The sequence below is a fragment of the Embiotoca jacksoni genome, unplaced genomic scaffold (genome assembly GCF_022577435.1).
Source record: "Embiotoca jacksoni isolate LCO1_2020_lvr unplaced genomic scaffold, fEmbJac1.0.p SCAF_4, whole genome shotgun sequence".
In the NCBI taxonomy this organism is placed as follows: Eukaryota; Metazoa; Chordata; class Actinopteri; family Embiotocidae; genus Embiotoca; species Embiotoca jacksoni.
Window position 1 is genome coordinate 7148607 of NW_027185392.1, and position 16308 is coordinate 7164914.

At 40.5% G+C, this 16308-nt stretch overlaps 1 protein-coding gene across 2 annotated transcripts in view; it reads right to left on the reverse strand.

Annotated features, from left to right (window-relative positions):
- Positions 1-5441: 5441 nt before the first annotated feature.
- Positions 5442-16308, reverse strand: part of klhl5 (kelch-like family member 5) — a 30132-nt gene continuing 19265 nt past the window's right edge. For both annotated transcript variants that reach the window (XM_069166965.1, XM_069166964.1), the window contains exons 6-13: positions 15674-15860; positions 15070-15294; positions 13805-13880; positions 13421-13507; positions 11947-12021; positions 11566-11703; positions 10150-10321; positions 5442-7910 (exon numbers count right to left, since the gene is read on the reverse strand). In XM_069166965.1, coding sequence (XP_069023066.1) covers positions 7839-7910; positions 10150-10321; positions 11566-11703; positions 11947-12021; positions 13421-13507; positions 13805-13880; positions 15070-15294; positions 15674-15860 — 1032 coding nt within the window. In that variant the 3' untranslated portion in view covers positions 5442-7838. The remainder of the gene's footprint in view (positions 7911-10149; positions 10322-11565; positions 11704-11946; positions 12022-13420; positions 13508-13804; positions 13881-15069; positions 15295-15673; positions 15861-16308) is intronic.

The window sequence follows — 16308 nt, forward strand, 5'->3', positions numbered from 1 at the left end:
CCAATGAGGCTCCTCTGACGTCAGACTTCTTCTTCTTCTTCTTCTTCTTCTTCTTCTTCTTCTCTGGGTATTATAAGAGCGGGCAAAACGACGGTGAGGTGCTTTACTCCCACTCATTGCTCTGGAGTGAGGATTATAGGACAAATAATGAAATGCAATCAAAACAATAAAGACAAACTACAAAATGTAAACAAATACAAAATTAAAAGGAACCTAATGAAAAAATATAAACAAATGATAATGTAAATGATGTTAAGAAAATTCGATTCATTAGTTTTGTTGATTTTAAATATCACAGATATCTCTCTTTTTAAGGCTTCTCTCTGAATAACTGTTCTAGCAAAACATGACAACATGCTCAACTATTTCCTCATCTCCACAATGTCCAAACTTTCCATTATATATTATGAACTTTAGACCACTATGACCCTTTCATGATGTTATAACCCTCTCCCCATTTCCCTCTGCACTCCCAGCTCATGGTTTATTTTTTAAAAGGAAGGCTATCTTCCTTTACTTTCTTTGCTCATTTTGCCACAACTTTTTGATGACCCTGTAATGACCACTTTATCTTCGAACTTACAAGTAGGCCTATTTACATTCATTTTAATACGTACACTCTTTAAAGCACTTTTTGATGATTTATTTGCCATCTCATTCCCATCAATTCCAACATAAAACAATGCAAAAGGTCTTGTAATACACAATCTCTGTTGATAATGGTCTTATGAGGTATGACAAAATGCACATAAGAAACACTGAAGATAGCAAAATACCAAAAACCTCCCCTACATAATAAATTAACTGTGTGGAGACACATCTAACATTTACAAAATTAGTGAGCATTTTAATTTTAAGGATTCATTTCTAAATAAGAAAGATTGTGAGTTTAGAAGAAGAACAATTGTATAGCTAAGACTTTTGATAGAAATACAGATAAAATCTGTTTAAAACTGTCCTAAAACTAAATTTCTTAAAGGAGCTAAATGTTTTATAGGGATATTGCCAAGAAACTGGTGTCAGTATTTCATGTAATTAAGGGATGCCGGCTAAAATTCTCTCCTCTAAACAGACCTTTTGAAAATACATTTTATCATGTCATTGTTGGAGAATCACAGGTGTAAATGAGAAAATCAATGATGGCTGACTGAAGTGGATTCAGTGTCAGGGTGCTTGTTGATGATCAACAATAAAGGCATCATTACTGTTAAACTACCTGCAGTAAATACATATATGGAGAAGGAAAATATCTATCTATCTATCTATATATATATATATATATATATATATATATATATATTTATTAATTTATTTTTTCCTTCTAAAAAGAAGATCCTTGACAGTCAACAGAATTCTTCAGTGTGACTTCATATTTACGAGGCCTGAATCCTCTCACTTGGATTGAACTGAACAAATTGCTGAGCTGAAACAGCAGATGTTGTTTAAAAGTCTGTCTTTATCTCCTTTAATCTTTAGAAAAGCTGTTCAAAAAGTGAGCCTCACACATAATCTCTGAGTGTGCAGCCGGCTGTGTTTGCTGGAGGAGATATACTGCGTTCTGCAGACAGGACAACACAAGCCGAGGCCCTGATTTAAATTCTGCATCGGTCCCAGTGTCCCTGACAGAATTCTGCAGTGCAAACAACTGCTATAAACAGAAAAAGCAGATTATTAATAACTATAGATAAGATATTTCACGGAGTCCAACTCAGAAAATAATTGACTGATATGTTGTGTTATCAAAGCAGCCTCGTGTAGTATTAGTCTATTCCTTCGGTATAAGGTCCCATCTGGTCCATTCATCCAAGTATTGCATATTAAGACTGTAGATAAACAGATCAATTCTGTGTAACCTCTAATTGTATGATTTGGAAAACTCAGCTGCGGGTATATTACTTCCATTACATGTTATTGCGCTGTTTTTTGGTGTATTTGTTGGTAGAGGGAATCATTGCAGAAACAATGGACTTCTCTGATGTCAGTCAGCAGGATGAGCAGGAAAAGCAGCAGCAAAGTAATCAAATGCGACCAGGAGCTGTTCACTGAACCTCATTTATCCACAGAAGCTACATCACTGTCTAAAACAAATCGTCAAGGCCCATTTTATACAACATGCACTGCATCCAGTACAAACTCTGAAACCTTACATTGTACCGGCTTGTGGAAAGTCAAATAAAGCACAGATTTGCTCTTTCTTTGCTTTACTAACCCCGAAAACGTTGCTGCAACAACACTCATAATCACTGGGCTTTCAAGTCTAGATCAAATCCTGCTCACAGCTTCTCTATAAAATAAATCTTTCCTCAGTCATCTGTCATTGAAGGCCCATGCAGGTCCAACTTTGGACACAGCACTGATTCCAGGTAAAGCTGTTTACATATACATAAATATTTACAAAGCACACATTTAATAGCGACTGGTTGACACTCAATGAAAACTTTACAAAGTTATGATAAATTCTGGCTAATATGAAAGTAGGATTTGACAGTTTTCACCTTGTGCAGGCAACATAGCCAAACTATAATTCATATCAAAGGAGACCACAAAAACCCAGAATGTTTGAATTATTTAGTGTTTTTTTTCAGATAAGAGCTGCAGCTTTGCATTTTTCTGCTCATGATAATTAACCAGTAAATTAAAACATGTTTAATTGTGTTTCTCACAGTTTTAAAGTTAAGTTATAAACATATATTCATAAACAATGTATGATTTCCTGCTGGTCATTGAGTGGCGATGGTAACTATAAATATTACTCAGTACTCCTGCGTAGTGAATACTGCCATTGTGGTTTCACGACAGATCCAGTAGGCAGCAGCATTGTTCACTTTTTTTTTTTTTTTTCCCTTTTTAATTTTGTCTCACCACTGTCCTGTTCTCTAACAGCTGCTCCGTCCCATCTTGCAGTATATTTAATGTTCTCCTGTAAGTGTTCCCGACTGATAGGAGACACTATTTTCAGTTTTTGCATCTCCGGCAGGCCGACTGCACTGTCCTCATCTGATCATCTGAAATAAATCAAGGTCAAATCCTGCTTCTTGTGTGTTCTTTCATTATTAACAAAGGCGCAGAGAAAAATGCTGTGATGACTCTGCACCTTCTGCACTTCTCTATGCGCTGATGGAAGGATGACAGCTTCTATTTCCTGTGCAAACCAGGGAGCTAGGATGATATGCCAGCTGTGTGACACAAATATTCCCCACTGTGCTGGGGCATGCCAAAGCAGAATACACCCTGCTGACTCAGATCTCATTAACGATGCACTGAAGGGAGCAGCTGTATGATAGTCAACCAAAATGGTAAAATTAGAGCAGAGAAAAAAAATGACCTCAATGATGAAAAATGAATGTTGTGAAATGCTTTGTGTCAGCGAGACAATAAACCCCATGGGAGGAGAGCTTTTGCTTTTGCAGTCTGTGGTAAACATTTTTTTTTAAATTAAAAGCTAGTTTCTAAAGACAACAAATGAAAACATTTAGTTCAATACAATTATCTTTTAACCCTACAGTGATTTAGAAAAGTAGTTTCAGCTACTACCATTACTTCCTGTCTCTACAGCTGCAGAGGAAATTAGGTTCTGGGGAGTTTTTGTAATTCATCTGCTCCTTGATACCAATCTCTCACAAAAAAAAAGGCACTTTAGGATTCATGCAGATGTTGTGCAGATGTGACAATCGAGAGAAACTTCGGATCTCTCTCTGTACAAGGCATCACATTTGCAGGACATCTTTGGATCTGATCCTGTAGGTTGTTGTCAGTAATATAAATTTAGGTCATTTTTTTTAATGTCCGACTTATCTATTTTTCAATGTTTTGCAGGATATCTGTACATGTTGCACGGCTGGATCTTGTAGCGATGGCTGTCCAAAGATTCTGTTACGGCTGGTTCATCCATGTGTACTTCAGGCTATCCCTGAAGGACAATCTCATTCTGCAGGATACAGTGAATCAGCAAGATCTAAAGTTTCATCCTGAGAAGATGTGAGTCATGTACTTTTGGTTCTGTTCCGTACGTTTTCTAATTAATTATTGCAACAAAAATGCATGCATCAATACATTATTTAGATACTGCTGATGATCTTTAATGCTATATATATTGTTAAGATCGAGGATCAGTCCCAGACTGCACCGTAAATAATCATTAAGACTGGACAACCAGAATACAGAACAAGATCAAAAGACAAACATGCCTCCAAACTGAAGTCCTCATGTTGTGTTACCTGGAGAGTTCAAATCCTCACGTCTGTAATGATCTGTAAATGTATTAATACTATGGGATGGACCAACCTCACCACAAAGCCCTTATAGTATGTTCTGTTCTGTAGCTTTTAATTATATCACAGAATCTTCAGCTAACGGAGTCATCACAGATTTATTAATGTTCACATTTTAACTCCAGATTGAAGGATATGAAAGCTCCGTAACAGCAAATATATTGACCTTATTGTAAGACTGTTAGAAACACACCTTTTCTCTTGAACATTTGATCTTGATTCACAATATTTGACATTTTCTGTATCAGTTTGTTCCAGATCTTTGCTGAAGCTATAATGTTTTTGCTGGATGATATAAACTCAGGACTCGTTTCTTTATGGCTGAGGTGTTCAGTCAAATTGAAGTGGAAACTTGTCAGATCTGGTATTTTTTTAAACTTCAGGATCTCCACAATTGAGGAGGGTAAAGGTCTGAACAAAGTTTGATTGCACAGCATTAAAGACTTTATTAATTAAGGTGCCTGATTACTGCACCCTTGTGTGGAGCACCAGCAGACACTCTGGTAAAACGCACAGCTACATGTCTGAACTGTTTGCAGGTTATTTCCACATGTTGAACATGATAAGTCAGCCGATGCAGCAATTTCTGTGTCTGTCTTGTTCCTGTCAGGCACAATAGACTCTGGTGCTGTTGAGGCAGTAAGACAAGGTCAGTGGCATCATTTCTCAGCGCCACCAGGGGTCATTCATCCGAACTGCTTATGATTTAAAGCCTCTCCTGCACTAAATAACAGAGTGAATCAGTCGGCTACTGGTTGCTGGCCCGGGGTTAAAGTGTCCATAAAATTGAGAGCATTCCTCTTCCTCACACAGTGAAGGCTTCATCCTGCTGCTTTATTTCTGGCTCAGGATTTTTAAGTTAGAGAATCGACACTTAGGAGTAATGACGATTCATATTAACCTCCAGGCCCAGAAAATGAATTCAGGACCTCACTTCAGTAGCCAAAACCTGCACAGAAACCCTTGAACTATGAAGGCCATCACTAGATCTGCACTGATGAGGGGTGCCGTTAGAGATATGAGCCACCGATAAACAAACAAATTTACACCATGAAGGGATTAATGTGGCCGTGACAAACACAAACTCTGCCAAACATCTGTGCCATAAAAATGACGAGCTGTTGCAGTTAAAACTGCTCGACATTAAAGGAAAACCACAGATACAAGCGCTAAATCACATGTTGACTTTAATGTACAAAAGATCAATGATCGCATATTACAGCAGCATATATGGTACATACGTTATTTATTCTGGCGTAACATTTTGTAGAAAACGAAGAGATGAGCAGCGCTGCCGTTTCTCACCAACCGTCAATTAAATCTCTTCATCATCTGAATTCATGGTACAAAAAGAAGCACACAATAACACATGGTTTATTCAGAGGGAATTATGTAATATACATCATAATGCAATAAGACTACATAAAGGTTTTGTATCTTTTTATGTACATAATATACACTAACTATATAGGTTAATTTGGAATGTTTTCTTTTTATATTTCTGACCTCGGACTGAGATCACTCTGCACTACAAAGTGGAGGTGACACACTTCTTCTGCTGCGATCTACAGAGAATTCCTCTGAAGGGGAAGAAAATAAGAATAATGCAGCAGTGCATTAGGCTTGAATAAACATCAGCAAAGCTGTGGGGAGCCGGTCTCTTCTTTTAAGATGTCATGCCGGCAAATTTGGGCGGCTTTTCAATCTGCACCGGCTCCTGGGGCACTTGGCTTTCAGCTCTGTGGTTAAGTGTGTGCGATATGTCCGTGTGTGTGTGTGTTTGTAAAGTGCATCCTGGGGGCTACATTAGCTCCAGATCTGTCAGTTCAGACAGGATGCCTGCTTCGCCTCTCACTGTCAGTTGTCTTTCTTTGCACTGTAGACATAAACAAACACGCACGCGCGAGAGCAGCTCCAGTCCAACAGCAAATTCAAGATTCGGTGTAAAGCACGAGATTATTGTGGCATGACTCTTGAGCTTTCATGTCATGCGAGTTTACTCATACGAGCCCACAAATATGAACACATGAGTTCGTTTCACAGGATTCATCTTCCCCTCATGTCCCATACTTTGTCTACAGCAGCATCAAATTTAATAACGCTTTGAACTCGACATCAAACAAAACGGCAGCACCGGCTGAGTCAACGTTATTAAATTCATGATCTCATTACATGGTCTGTTGTTCATTTTTGTCTGGGTATCAAATTCTGTTCTAAAACGAAGTGGTGCATGCGTGTGTGTGTGTGTGTGTTTGTCTTTGTGTGTGGTGATGAAATGGGAAAACGCGGATGAAGAGAAAGCAGCAGGGAATTGAAGATGTGGAGAGGGGAAGGGAGGGAAGATTCTCATTTGAGATAAAAATACTTTCCTTGCAATCTATGAACAACCAACACATGTGCGCGTACACACACACACACGCACACACACACACACACACACACACACACACACACACACACACACACACACACACACACACAAAAACACACACTCTGTGATAACCATTTTCAGTGGAGAAAAATAAGGTAGCTGGTAGACAGAAGAGGTGTAAAACCAAGCATGTAAATAGTTGACCATGTGCTCCTAGGGGAGAAATTGACAAAGAATTTTCCCTCCACGGATCAACAAAGGGCCACAGCGTTATTACTATTATTACTACTCAGGTGGTAATCCTAATAAAACAGTTTCATGGACCTTAATTATATAAAAAAAAAAACCTGGCAGAATTACAAAATTAAAAAGAAGTGGAAAAGCAAAAAACTTGGATGATTTGCGGGTGTAACTTGCAAAAAAAAGCTACAACAAATTGCATACGACGGCATACAGAAGCCTCAGATGTTAGCTGATGCAACATGGAAGACATACACACAAAAATATTAGATGAAGCATATGTGCTTGACTGAAAATAATAAAGCGCCTCAGTTCCTCACAGAATAGTTGTTCATGAGGTTGTGCTGATTATGTCAAAAGTCTTTCTTTGATCTGTCAGCGGGCAATAGCGGAAAAGCAGAGAGGAGCACTTGCCAACAGCATAAAAATAATAGGGAATGTATTAAAATAGCATCAATACACACTATCAGATATTGTTAGGAAAACTGAGAACATAAAAAGATGAGGCTGCTTTGACAATCTCTGTCTGTCTTTCACCTTTGCGTCAGCAGAAATAGAAGCTGAAAGCAGGAATGTAGATATATATGTGTGTGTGTGTGTGTGTGTGTGTGTGTGTGTGTGTCTCACATTGTTTACAGGACCAAATAATAAGAGAGAAATAGTAACTGAGACAGATGTTCTGTCGTGCTCAGACAAACACTGCAGATGCATTTTCATCATGGGTTCTGGTGGCAGTTCACTTATGTGGCCCACGTTATCAGGGTGCGAGAACCTGACGTGTACCTTAAACCTAATCCCTCCTAAAATCGGAATGTTATTAAGGAGAGTAAAATCTAACTTTGCTGAAGAGGGGTTCAGAAATCAGTCTCTTGATTCCTGGGTTAGGCAGATGAAACTCTTGGTGTCCTTCAGTGTCAGTGGTGAGAAAGAGACCGAGTCACATCATTCACAGTCTTTCATGAAATGTTTGTTTTCAGTCGGACGGCCACCACACATGCGCCTGCCCTGCCCAGACACAGAGGCGCTACCTGTACAGACAACAGAGAAAACACAAAAGGCACATTACATTATACCGTATGTTATTGTTCATATATAGATACTACATTTCCATGACCACTCTTTCTGCTAATGAGGATGATGTCATATGACTTAAAGCGACACAGTGGCAATTATACAATGAAATGAACGCGTTACATTTGAACCCTCAACGAACTAATTCACACAACACTGATCCAAGACTTTAACCACTTGAAGAATCTCTCTGTTCACGGTATACAGAGTTTTAAATCTGGTGTCTGGTGAGACAATCCCGTGCTTTCCAGATGGTTACATCCTGGCATGTGATGTCCGCTAGCCAAGCCTGCTTACTTCTGGTTTAGCCCGATGCTAACTTTAGATGGGTCATGATTTTCTAAAATTTGAATAGTCATTAAAAAAAATGTATGTATATACAACTATCATTCTTACTCATTTACCCTGTTTTTACTGCCTGGTTGTAATGCATTACTGCCGTCAGAAGGTGCCAGTAATGAACCAAAAAGCTGTCTGCCAGGTGCCATTGAACAACTTAACGAGAAGAAGAACTGGTTACTACGGAGCTTTGCCAGGTGAAATTGTCGGAGCGGCAGTCGAGTTCAGAGCAATTATCGAATAGTATTTTACTTGAAATGCCCATCCATAATGCTAACTTAAACGTGGATAAAATAATTCAACCGTGCGGCTCATCTAAACTTTCCAAATGTTATCAGACCTAATTGATAAAAATCTGATGGTTGTGACGCTCAAAACAATTTATCTACTGTTTTACACGAGAACAGTCATGACGGAGTAACCTACAGCGGATCTGTGATGTAAACACGTTTTTGTAATTACGCACATTGGCAGAATGGGGAGACAAAAGCTCCACATTGTGGGTTTAATTCCTGATGAAAACTGCTGAATGGACTTGAAATTGCTTTGTTAACTGCTTTGAAGTCAAGACTAAACTTTGAAGCTCAGTTAGCCAACTGAGGGAAATTAATTGTAATGTGAAAGTAGGTTGATGTTTGGCGTCAAATGTGACGTTGTCACTCATCACAGTGAAACACGGAGCTCTCCCAGCTGGGAGAAGGAAAGTGATGATAATAAGCGCACACCTCTCTGGGAACTCGGATTCAGAGCCTGCGGGTGGAGGCTCGTGTGGAGGTGGGGTTATGAATAGCAGTAGCTGCAAGTGACAGTGCAGCAGAACACTGACAGCTTCAGTACAATGTACGGTTCAAAAGGTGCATTGGACATAGTGTATGTTGCAGTGAGAGGAGTTTGTCATGTGAATCCAGCAGCACACTCAAGTCGACCATCTAAACAAGTTCACACATTTTGAGAGTGTTGATACCAACATGATTATTGATTATATGCCATCTTATACAACAAATTAAATTCAACACACTGTATAAAAACAAAAACCTAAAACTGGAAATGTGATTTATAAAGATGAGGCATCAAAATAATTTGGCTCCAAGACAAGCTGGGTGTCTTTAGATATTGTCTGAGATATTCCTTTTCGTAGCCATCACTTCTCCATAGATAGTCTAAGCTGTTTTAAACATAAACTAACCACCCGCTTTAACTGGAGGAACCAGGATCGACAGAGCCAGCAGGAGAAGTGATGGACAAGGACAGGACAGACAATACACCCGCTGCTTTGTTTTCAGTTTCTGACAGCGCATACAGGACACATTTAATGTCCCCTTACATCTCAGTTTGTCCTCATCCCTCTGTGGCAGTCTGAAAAATTCCCTCTATTCTGAATCCGCCCACCTGCACCTCTCTTGTTCTCAGCATGGTGCATGTCTCTAAAATGCCAGATTTCCAGCAACTATGGTTGAAAATCCTCTGAGGCTATGAAAGAGATGGGATATTAACTGAAGTGTGATAGACACCCGGGGAAGCTGTTGAATGAGATTGTTAACTTTGAAACAGTCTCGTCGCCTCTACGTCCTACTGCTGCAGCGGCAAGGACAATATTAGCATGAGGAGGACACATATTTACATAACAATCATAACATGCCAAGACACATAGGAGAGGAGCTGGAAGAAGGTCAAACTGTGTGTTTATATAACAACTTTATGAGTGTATATTGTGATTTATTACTTGTTTTACCAAACTACAGTGTTTCAGTGTGCACACGAGCAGATGCATAAATGTTAAACCTGCTGTGCATGTGTGAATAATATGAAAGCAGGGCTTATTAAACTGTATATTTGCTGTGTGTGTGTATCCAGTACCTGTGTCCACTCATTAGTCTGAGGGTCGTAAGCTTCCACAGTGCTGAGATACACCTGCCCGTCATACCCGCCCACAGCATAGAGACGGTCGCCAAGGAGACAAACACCAACGGCATCTCTGCTGATGCTCATGGGGGCAACAGCTGTCCACACATCTGTCTGAGGGTCATACCTGTACACACACACACACACACACACACACACACACACACACACACACACACACAACATGAGTTTACACAACACAGTAAATTAATAATTGAAGTTTTGATGAAAAATTGAGTTTAGGTTATTCCAGACTATGACCCCATGTGGTCAATGCTTTGTGAAACACACTTCAGATCTATATTAGTCACATCTGTGTATCGAGTAGAGAGCTGAAGCCAGGAGACGATAAGCTTAGCTTAGCATAAATACTGGAAGAACAGAAGCACCTCTTAAGCTCACTGATCAACAAACTCATCCTCCTTCGTTTAATCACTACACAAAGAGAAACCTATAAAAATGACAGTTTGTAGTTTTAGTAAGTTTTATGCTGTAACTGTTTCTTGGAAAACAACACTTCCCGAAGTCTCGTCATCACTGTGAGTTTGCCGGGTATCATCATGCTTGCACAGGGATTTCAGTTAAAACCTGAGCTCACTGGCCATATCTGGCACGAAAGGGCTGGAGAGCTGGATAAACGTGTCAGGAAATAGCTTAATAACTCCCAGTAATACCACAAACTGTCTCCTCTTCGTGTGCTAGTTAAACAAACTGCGTACAGTGTGTTATTTGATGAGTTTTAGAGATGCCGCTCGGCACATTTGTTTAACTTTGGACCACAGGTGGAACGGTTCAGAAAATGTACACTTCGGTTTATATCACAGCTTTGTGGTCAAGGTTTTGGGTTCAGTTTGGTTCGGTTTTGGTGAAGTGTGGAGTGACGGCATTGCCAATGTCAACATGCGTTTCATGTACTCTGCTAAGAACATCATAAATATTCTTCATTGTCAATTGTAAATTAAAAGAAGATTTTCTAATTAGTGCAAACCAAAAATACAGCTGTTATTAATGTATAACAATGGCCACATTAAAGGTCATCAACAGAGAGCATTTGAGAGACGCTCGTCTCATGAGGGGGGCATGTCTGCAGAAAAACAGCATCATAAATAACAGAAGTCAAATATTCCAAAAGTTGAATCAGCACTTTTTGACTACTTTCCAACAAAAACATTTTAGAAACAAAGGATTTATTACAGGACTACTAATTGAACTACAAAATAACTGGCAACTGACGGTACATATATACTTTTTTATTTGACATATTGTGACTTTGGGCACATAAAAGACATTAAATACAACACAATGTGCAGGAAAAAGTAACAGTAAAAATGTTTTTTTTCTTGAATAAAAACAACATACAAACAAACGCACCTTTCCACACAGTCACTTAGCCGAGAAGAGAGGGACGAGGCCGGAGCATCGTGACCGCCGATGGCATACAGGAAGCCATGCCATGTGGCCACACCCACACCTCCACGTCTTTTAGCCATAGGAGCACAACCGCTCCACCTGTAAATGGAGATCTAACTATCAGAAAAAAAAACCTGACGTGTGCAAATTCTAAAAATGTTTTTTTAAGGAGGTTACAGAGAAGTTGTTTGAATGTGGTCTATTCTAACGTCCTGAGAGGTTTAGTGGTCTCCTTTGGTCTGTGGGTAAATAAACTTAAAAGCGGAGGCGCTTCAGGCGAAACAGGAAACAAAGCAGGAGACAGCAATTATTTCTTGCCAAATGAAGTCTCCTGTGTCTGACCTGTTTGTGTGGGGGTCAAAACACTCCACCGAACGCAAGCAGGAGGAGCCGTCACGACCTCCTACTGCATACAACCTGAGGAGGACAGAAGATGGTGTTATCACTCAGGACATGCACACACAAAACACCTGCCACACAAAGTACCATGAACATTTCTGGACTCTGGAAGTCCCTTTTCAATTTAATGACAGTGAACCAGATGGTACAAGAGGTATGTGTGTATGTGTGTGTCTGTTGTGCAGGTTTTTGGGGGCAAAATAAGGTGAGCAAAATCAATCAGCCAAGACTCTTGGGGCATCACAACCCTGAACAGTCACTCAGCGTGTATCCGTGTATCTGTGTATCTGTGTATCTGTGTGTGTGTGTGTGTGCGTGCGTGTATACATGTACGCACATCCATGGATGTGAAGTCAGGACGGTGAAAAGAGAAGTGCAACGGAACCAGTCAAGCAAGTAATGCGCTCCATCAGGCAAAGAGCCCAGAGAATACACAACACATACATGCTACACTCACCAGAGCACACAGCTACACACTCTACTGCTGGGCATGGTTAGCACAGATCCGTTGTTTCTGTATTAATTAGCATCCATAAAGCCTTTCACTGGAGCACTTTCTCTCTGAGGCAGTGAATAATAAAAACAACGGTGCAATATTTTGGTTCGAATAGCTTTTATCTAAGTTCAGGGCAAGTAAGGAGCTGAAGCCCTGAACTTATCAAATCCCACTACTAAAATGTGCGCGTGTGTCTGACTTTTCCATTATGGTCTGATATGACAGCGTGTTTGTACAGGAAAGGAAATCATTTTGTACAACAGCCCATTCAAGCTATAACCTGCAGGCCAGATACAGTTGTTATATCTATTGGCTTCCACATGTAAATTTGTGCCCTCATGTGTGCTAATATTTCTACACCATTAGGCTGAGTTTAAGAGGTATTTGTAGCCATCAGCGTGTCCATGTTCCTTTGACAACAAATAGACCTGCGGCACAATTTCATCATCCAAACAATCACAGAGCATAAAGCTCTTGATATATCCTCCACTTCTCTACTTTCACATCTTTATAAATATTAAAAAAAAAAATGCTCTTAAGGGATTACTTGGAGGACTAAAATGGATTCAACCCGTTCAAATTTCCTCTATTGGTTCTTTCCAAAGTACAAGAAATTGATTTTTCTTATTAATTGGCAGTTTTTTTTTATGGAATACAATGGTTATTTACTATGATAATCACGTAAAGTGAGGTCATTTTTATGTCATTTATAGCTGACATATGAATAATATGTAATGTTGTCACTACGCTCAGTTAGTGGTTGCTTTTGTTTAAAGGGACCTACGATAAATGCATTCAACATCAGCAGGAACAAGAGCAGATATCCTAAATGCAACAAAGAGCTCTATCGTGCATGTGCTATTATCGAATCTTTACTTCGACCCAGCATAAATGTGTGAAGCAATTCGTGAGGTCACTTACTTGCTGTTGAGAACAGCTACTCCCACTGTGCTTCTGGGCGTAGCCATGCTTGCAACAAAGCTCCACTGGCGGGCCTGCGGGTCCCACCTAAAAGACGGATTTAAACAACTTCTCAGTCCTGCTCTAGGTGGAACATGATAAACATGCACCTCTTACAAATAGTGAAATACACCGAGCGAACCTCTGAACCTTCCTCAAACTGTCACGTTACTGTATTGAGACGTGCAGAGCTCTCAGTACAAACACCAAAACTGCCTGCGGGGCTATATACCACAAAAAGGATTCAAAAAAAATATGTATATGTATTCAGTAATTTGTGTAGACTAAAATCCTTTAAGCAAAGTAGATAACAGAACAAAACAGCAGTGTGGATTATCCTCTCACCTTTCCACTGTACTGAGGTAGCTCCAGCCGTCATGTCCACCGACTGCATACATGGGTCCCTCCAGGACGGCCACACCTGCAGTACACGGCCACAGGTTCATGATTAAATCATGGCGACTGTCCAAAACAAAATTAGCTTGGACAAGCTCTTAAAACCACACGTGTTTAGGACAAGAGGTGTGAGGTTTTATTGTGTGTTCAACCGCATTTAGGACACTGGGCATGCAGAGTTAGCAGCATGTTGACACCTCCGTGCTCGGAGGATTTATCTGCCAGAACATCTGTGCTGCCAGATGCGTGTCTGAGTCCCCACCTTCCTTCACACACATTCATAAACACAATGAAGCAGCACAGCATGCCTTATCAAATTTCATCGTAGTAATAGTAGGCTTGTGCAGTGAATGGAGAGACCATCCTTCAAACAAGAAAAATGGGTTCACCTGGTTGAGGTGCTCCTGAGCTACAGTGTGACACTGAATCACTTATACTCTGCTGCAGAGGTGCTGCTCTGCAATGGGCAGGCCTGAGTTAGTTCATATATTTTTGATACCTCGACCAATACCTGCACTTTGATACCAGTTCCTGAACAATACCTTTTATTTAAATCCCAATTATTTAAAGTCAGTTTAAACAAACAGAAAATTAGACATTAAGGTACAAATCTTAATTTTCAAGCAGTTGAGGGGGAGTGAGAGTAATGCATATTTCTTTCTGAAGCTACAATGAACAGATGACCCCTAAACACCTCACATGCAAGTTAATGGTAGACGCTACAATTTACCAAAGGACTGGAAATGTCTCACATGCTAACAGTAGACAGGAGCTAGTCGGTTCCAAAAAAGAGAAGAGAAGAAACTTTCAAGGCTCTTTCCTGCTCGTACTGAAAGTCCAAAAAACTCCCCAGAAACCTGCAGGTCTGCTGCCACACTCAGCTCCTTTCAATCAAGCTTATATGTTTGCTGCTGCATTTCACTGAACCAGATTTTAGGATCTTGATTGATTTCTTGCATTTCTGTATTTTACTCCTGTATTTTATGTCTTAAACTGCACTGTAACTTTTATCCTATTTTTAACTTGCTTAATGTTTTATTCATTGTTTTTAATGTTGTAATGACTGTTTTTAAATATCCTTTTCTTTTGCCTTATGTTTTGATGCTGTTAATGGATTTATGTGAAGCACTTTAAATTGCCTTGTTGTTGAAATGTGCTATACAAACAAACTTGCCTTGCTCTATATCACACTTCTACTCAAAACAGGTGCTCACCCAAGCCATGCCTGTGTGTGGACATGGGAGGCATGACGCTCCAGGTTTTGCTGTGAGGGTTGTAACACTCCACCGTGTTGAGGGTCTTGAGTCCATCTCGGCCTCCGACCACATAGAGACGGCCGTCAAGGACAGCGACACCAAACTGTAACCTTCGTCCACTCATGGTGGCGACCTGCCTCCACGTGTCCCGACGCAGACAGTACTGCTCGATACTCGTGGCACCTGGACAAAAAACATACACACAAAGATAAATGTCAAGGTGAAAAAGTCTGTCTTGAACTGTAAGGCGTCTATGTGAGTTGACTTGCTTCGGGAGCCAGTCTCAGGACGCCATTCCAGGACCTGCAGTTTTTGCCAGGTAACTGCAGCTTGATTACTTGGCTATAGCGAAGAGAAAATGTCTGTAAATCTTATTTTGCCCTCAGGAGGGTTATAATGTTCAGTTTCTATTGAAAATGTCTTACGAAGGTGTTGATTTAACTTGTCTTTTGCAGTTCTCTTTGGAGGCTGTAGTGTTTGGCAGTTTAATTGTATGTTGAATTAACACCTCGACATCATGTGTGTCTAGGTATATGTGGGTTTGTGCGAGTGAATGTTCTACCTTTTGTTGCGTCCATTCCTCCCACAGCAAACATTGCCCCTACAGTGGCCTTGCGGGGCCGGGTGCGGGGACTCTGAAGCAGGGGCCGGCGCTGCGGCAAAAGGTGATACTTCATCCCCTCCATCAGGAGCCGTTGACACTCTACACTGTCCCGGAGGAGAGGGTTGGACTCCAGATCCGCCAAGAACTACACACACACACACACACACACACACACACACACACACACACACACACACACACACACACACACACACACGTAAAAAACGCACGCATCAACACACAGGGTCATGCGACAGCTGGAGCTGAAACATATGCAGGATAGGTGTATGTACTATACCCACGTAGGTGTAGGCTCATGTCGGTTACGATGGTATCACTGATTGAGGGGGATGATAGTCGAAAGAAACAACCTGCTCTCATTGATTGACAGATTAGACCAGATTGAACGAACAACCCTGAGTGCTCTCTCTCACATTCACATAGATGCACACACGTGCAAGAGCATGTACACACTGACACAACATCTCATCAGCTCTGCTGTCCATACCCTCGAACCTCAATTACGTTCCCAAACGCATGCAAATTCACAGACACAGACACACACACACACACACACACACACACACACACAC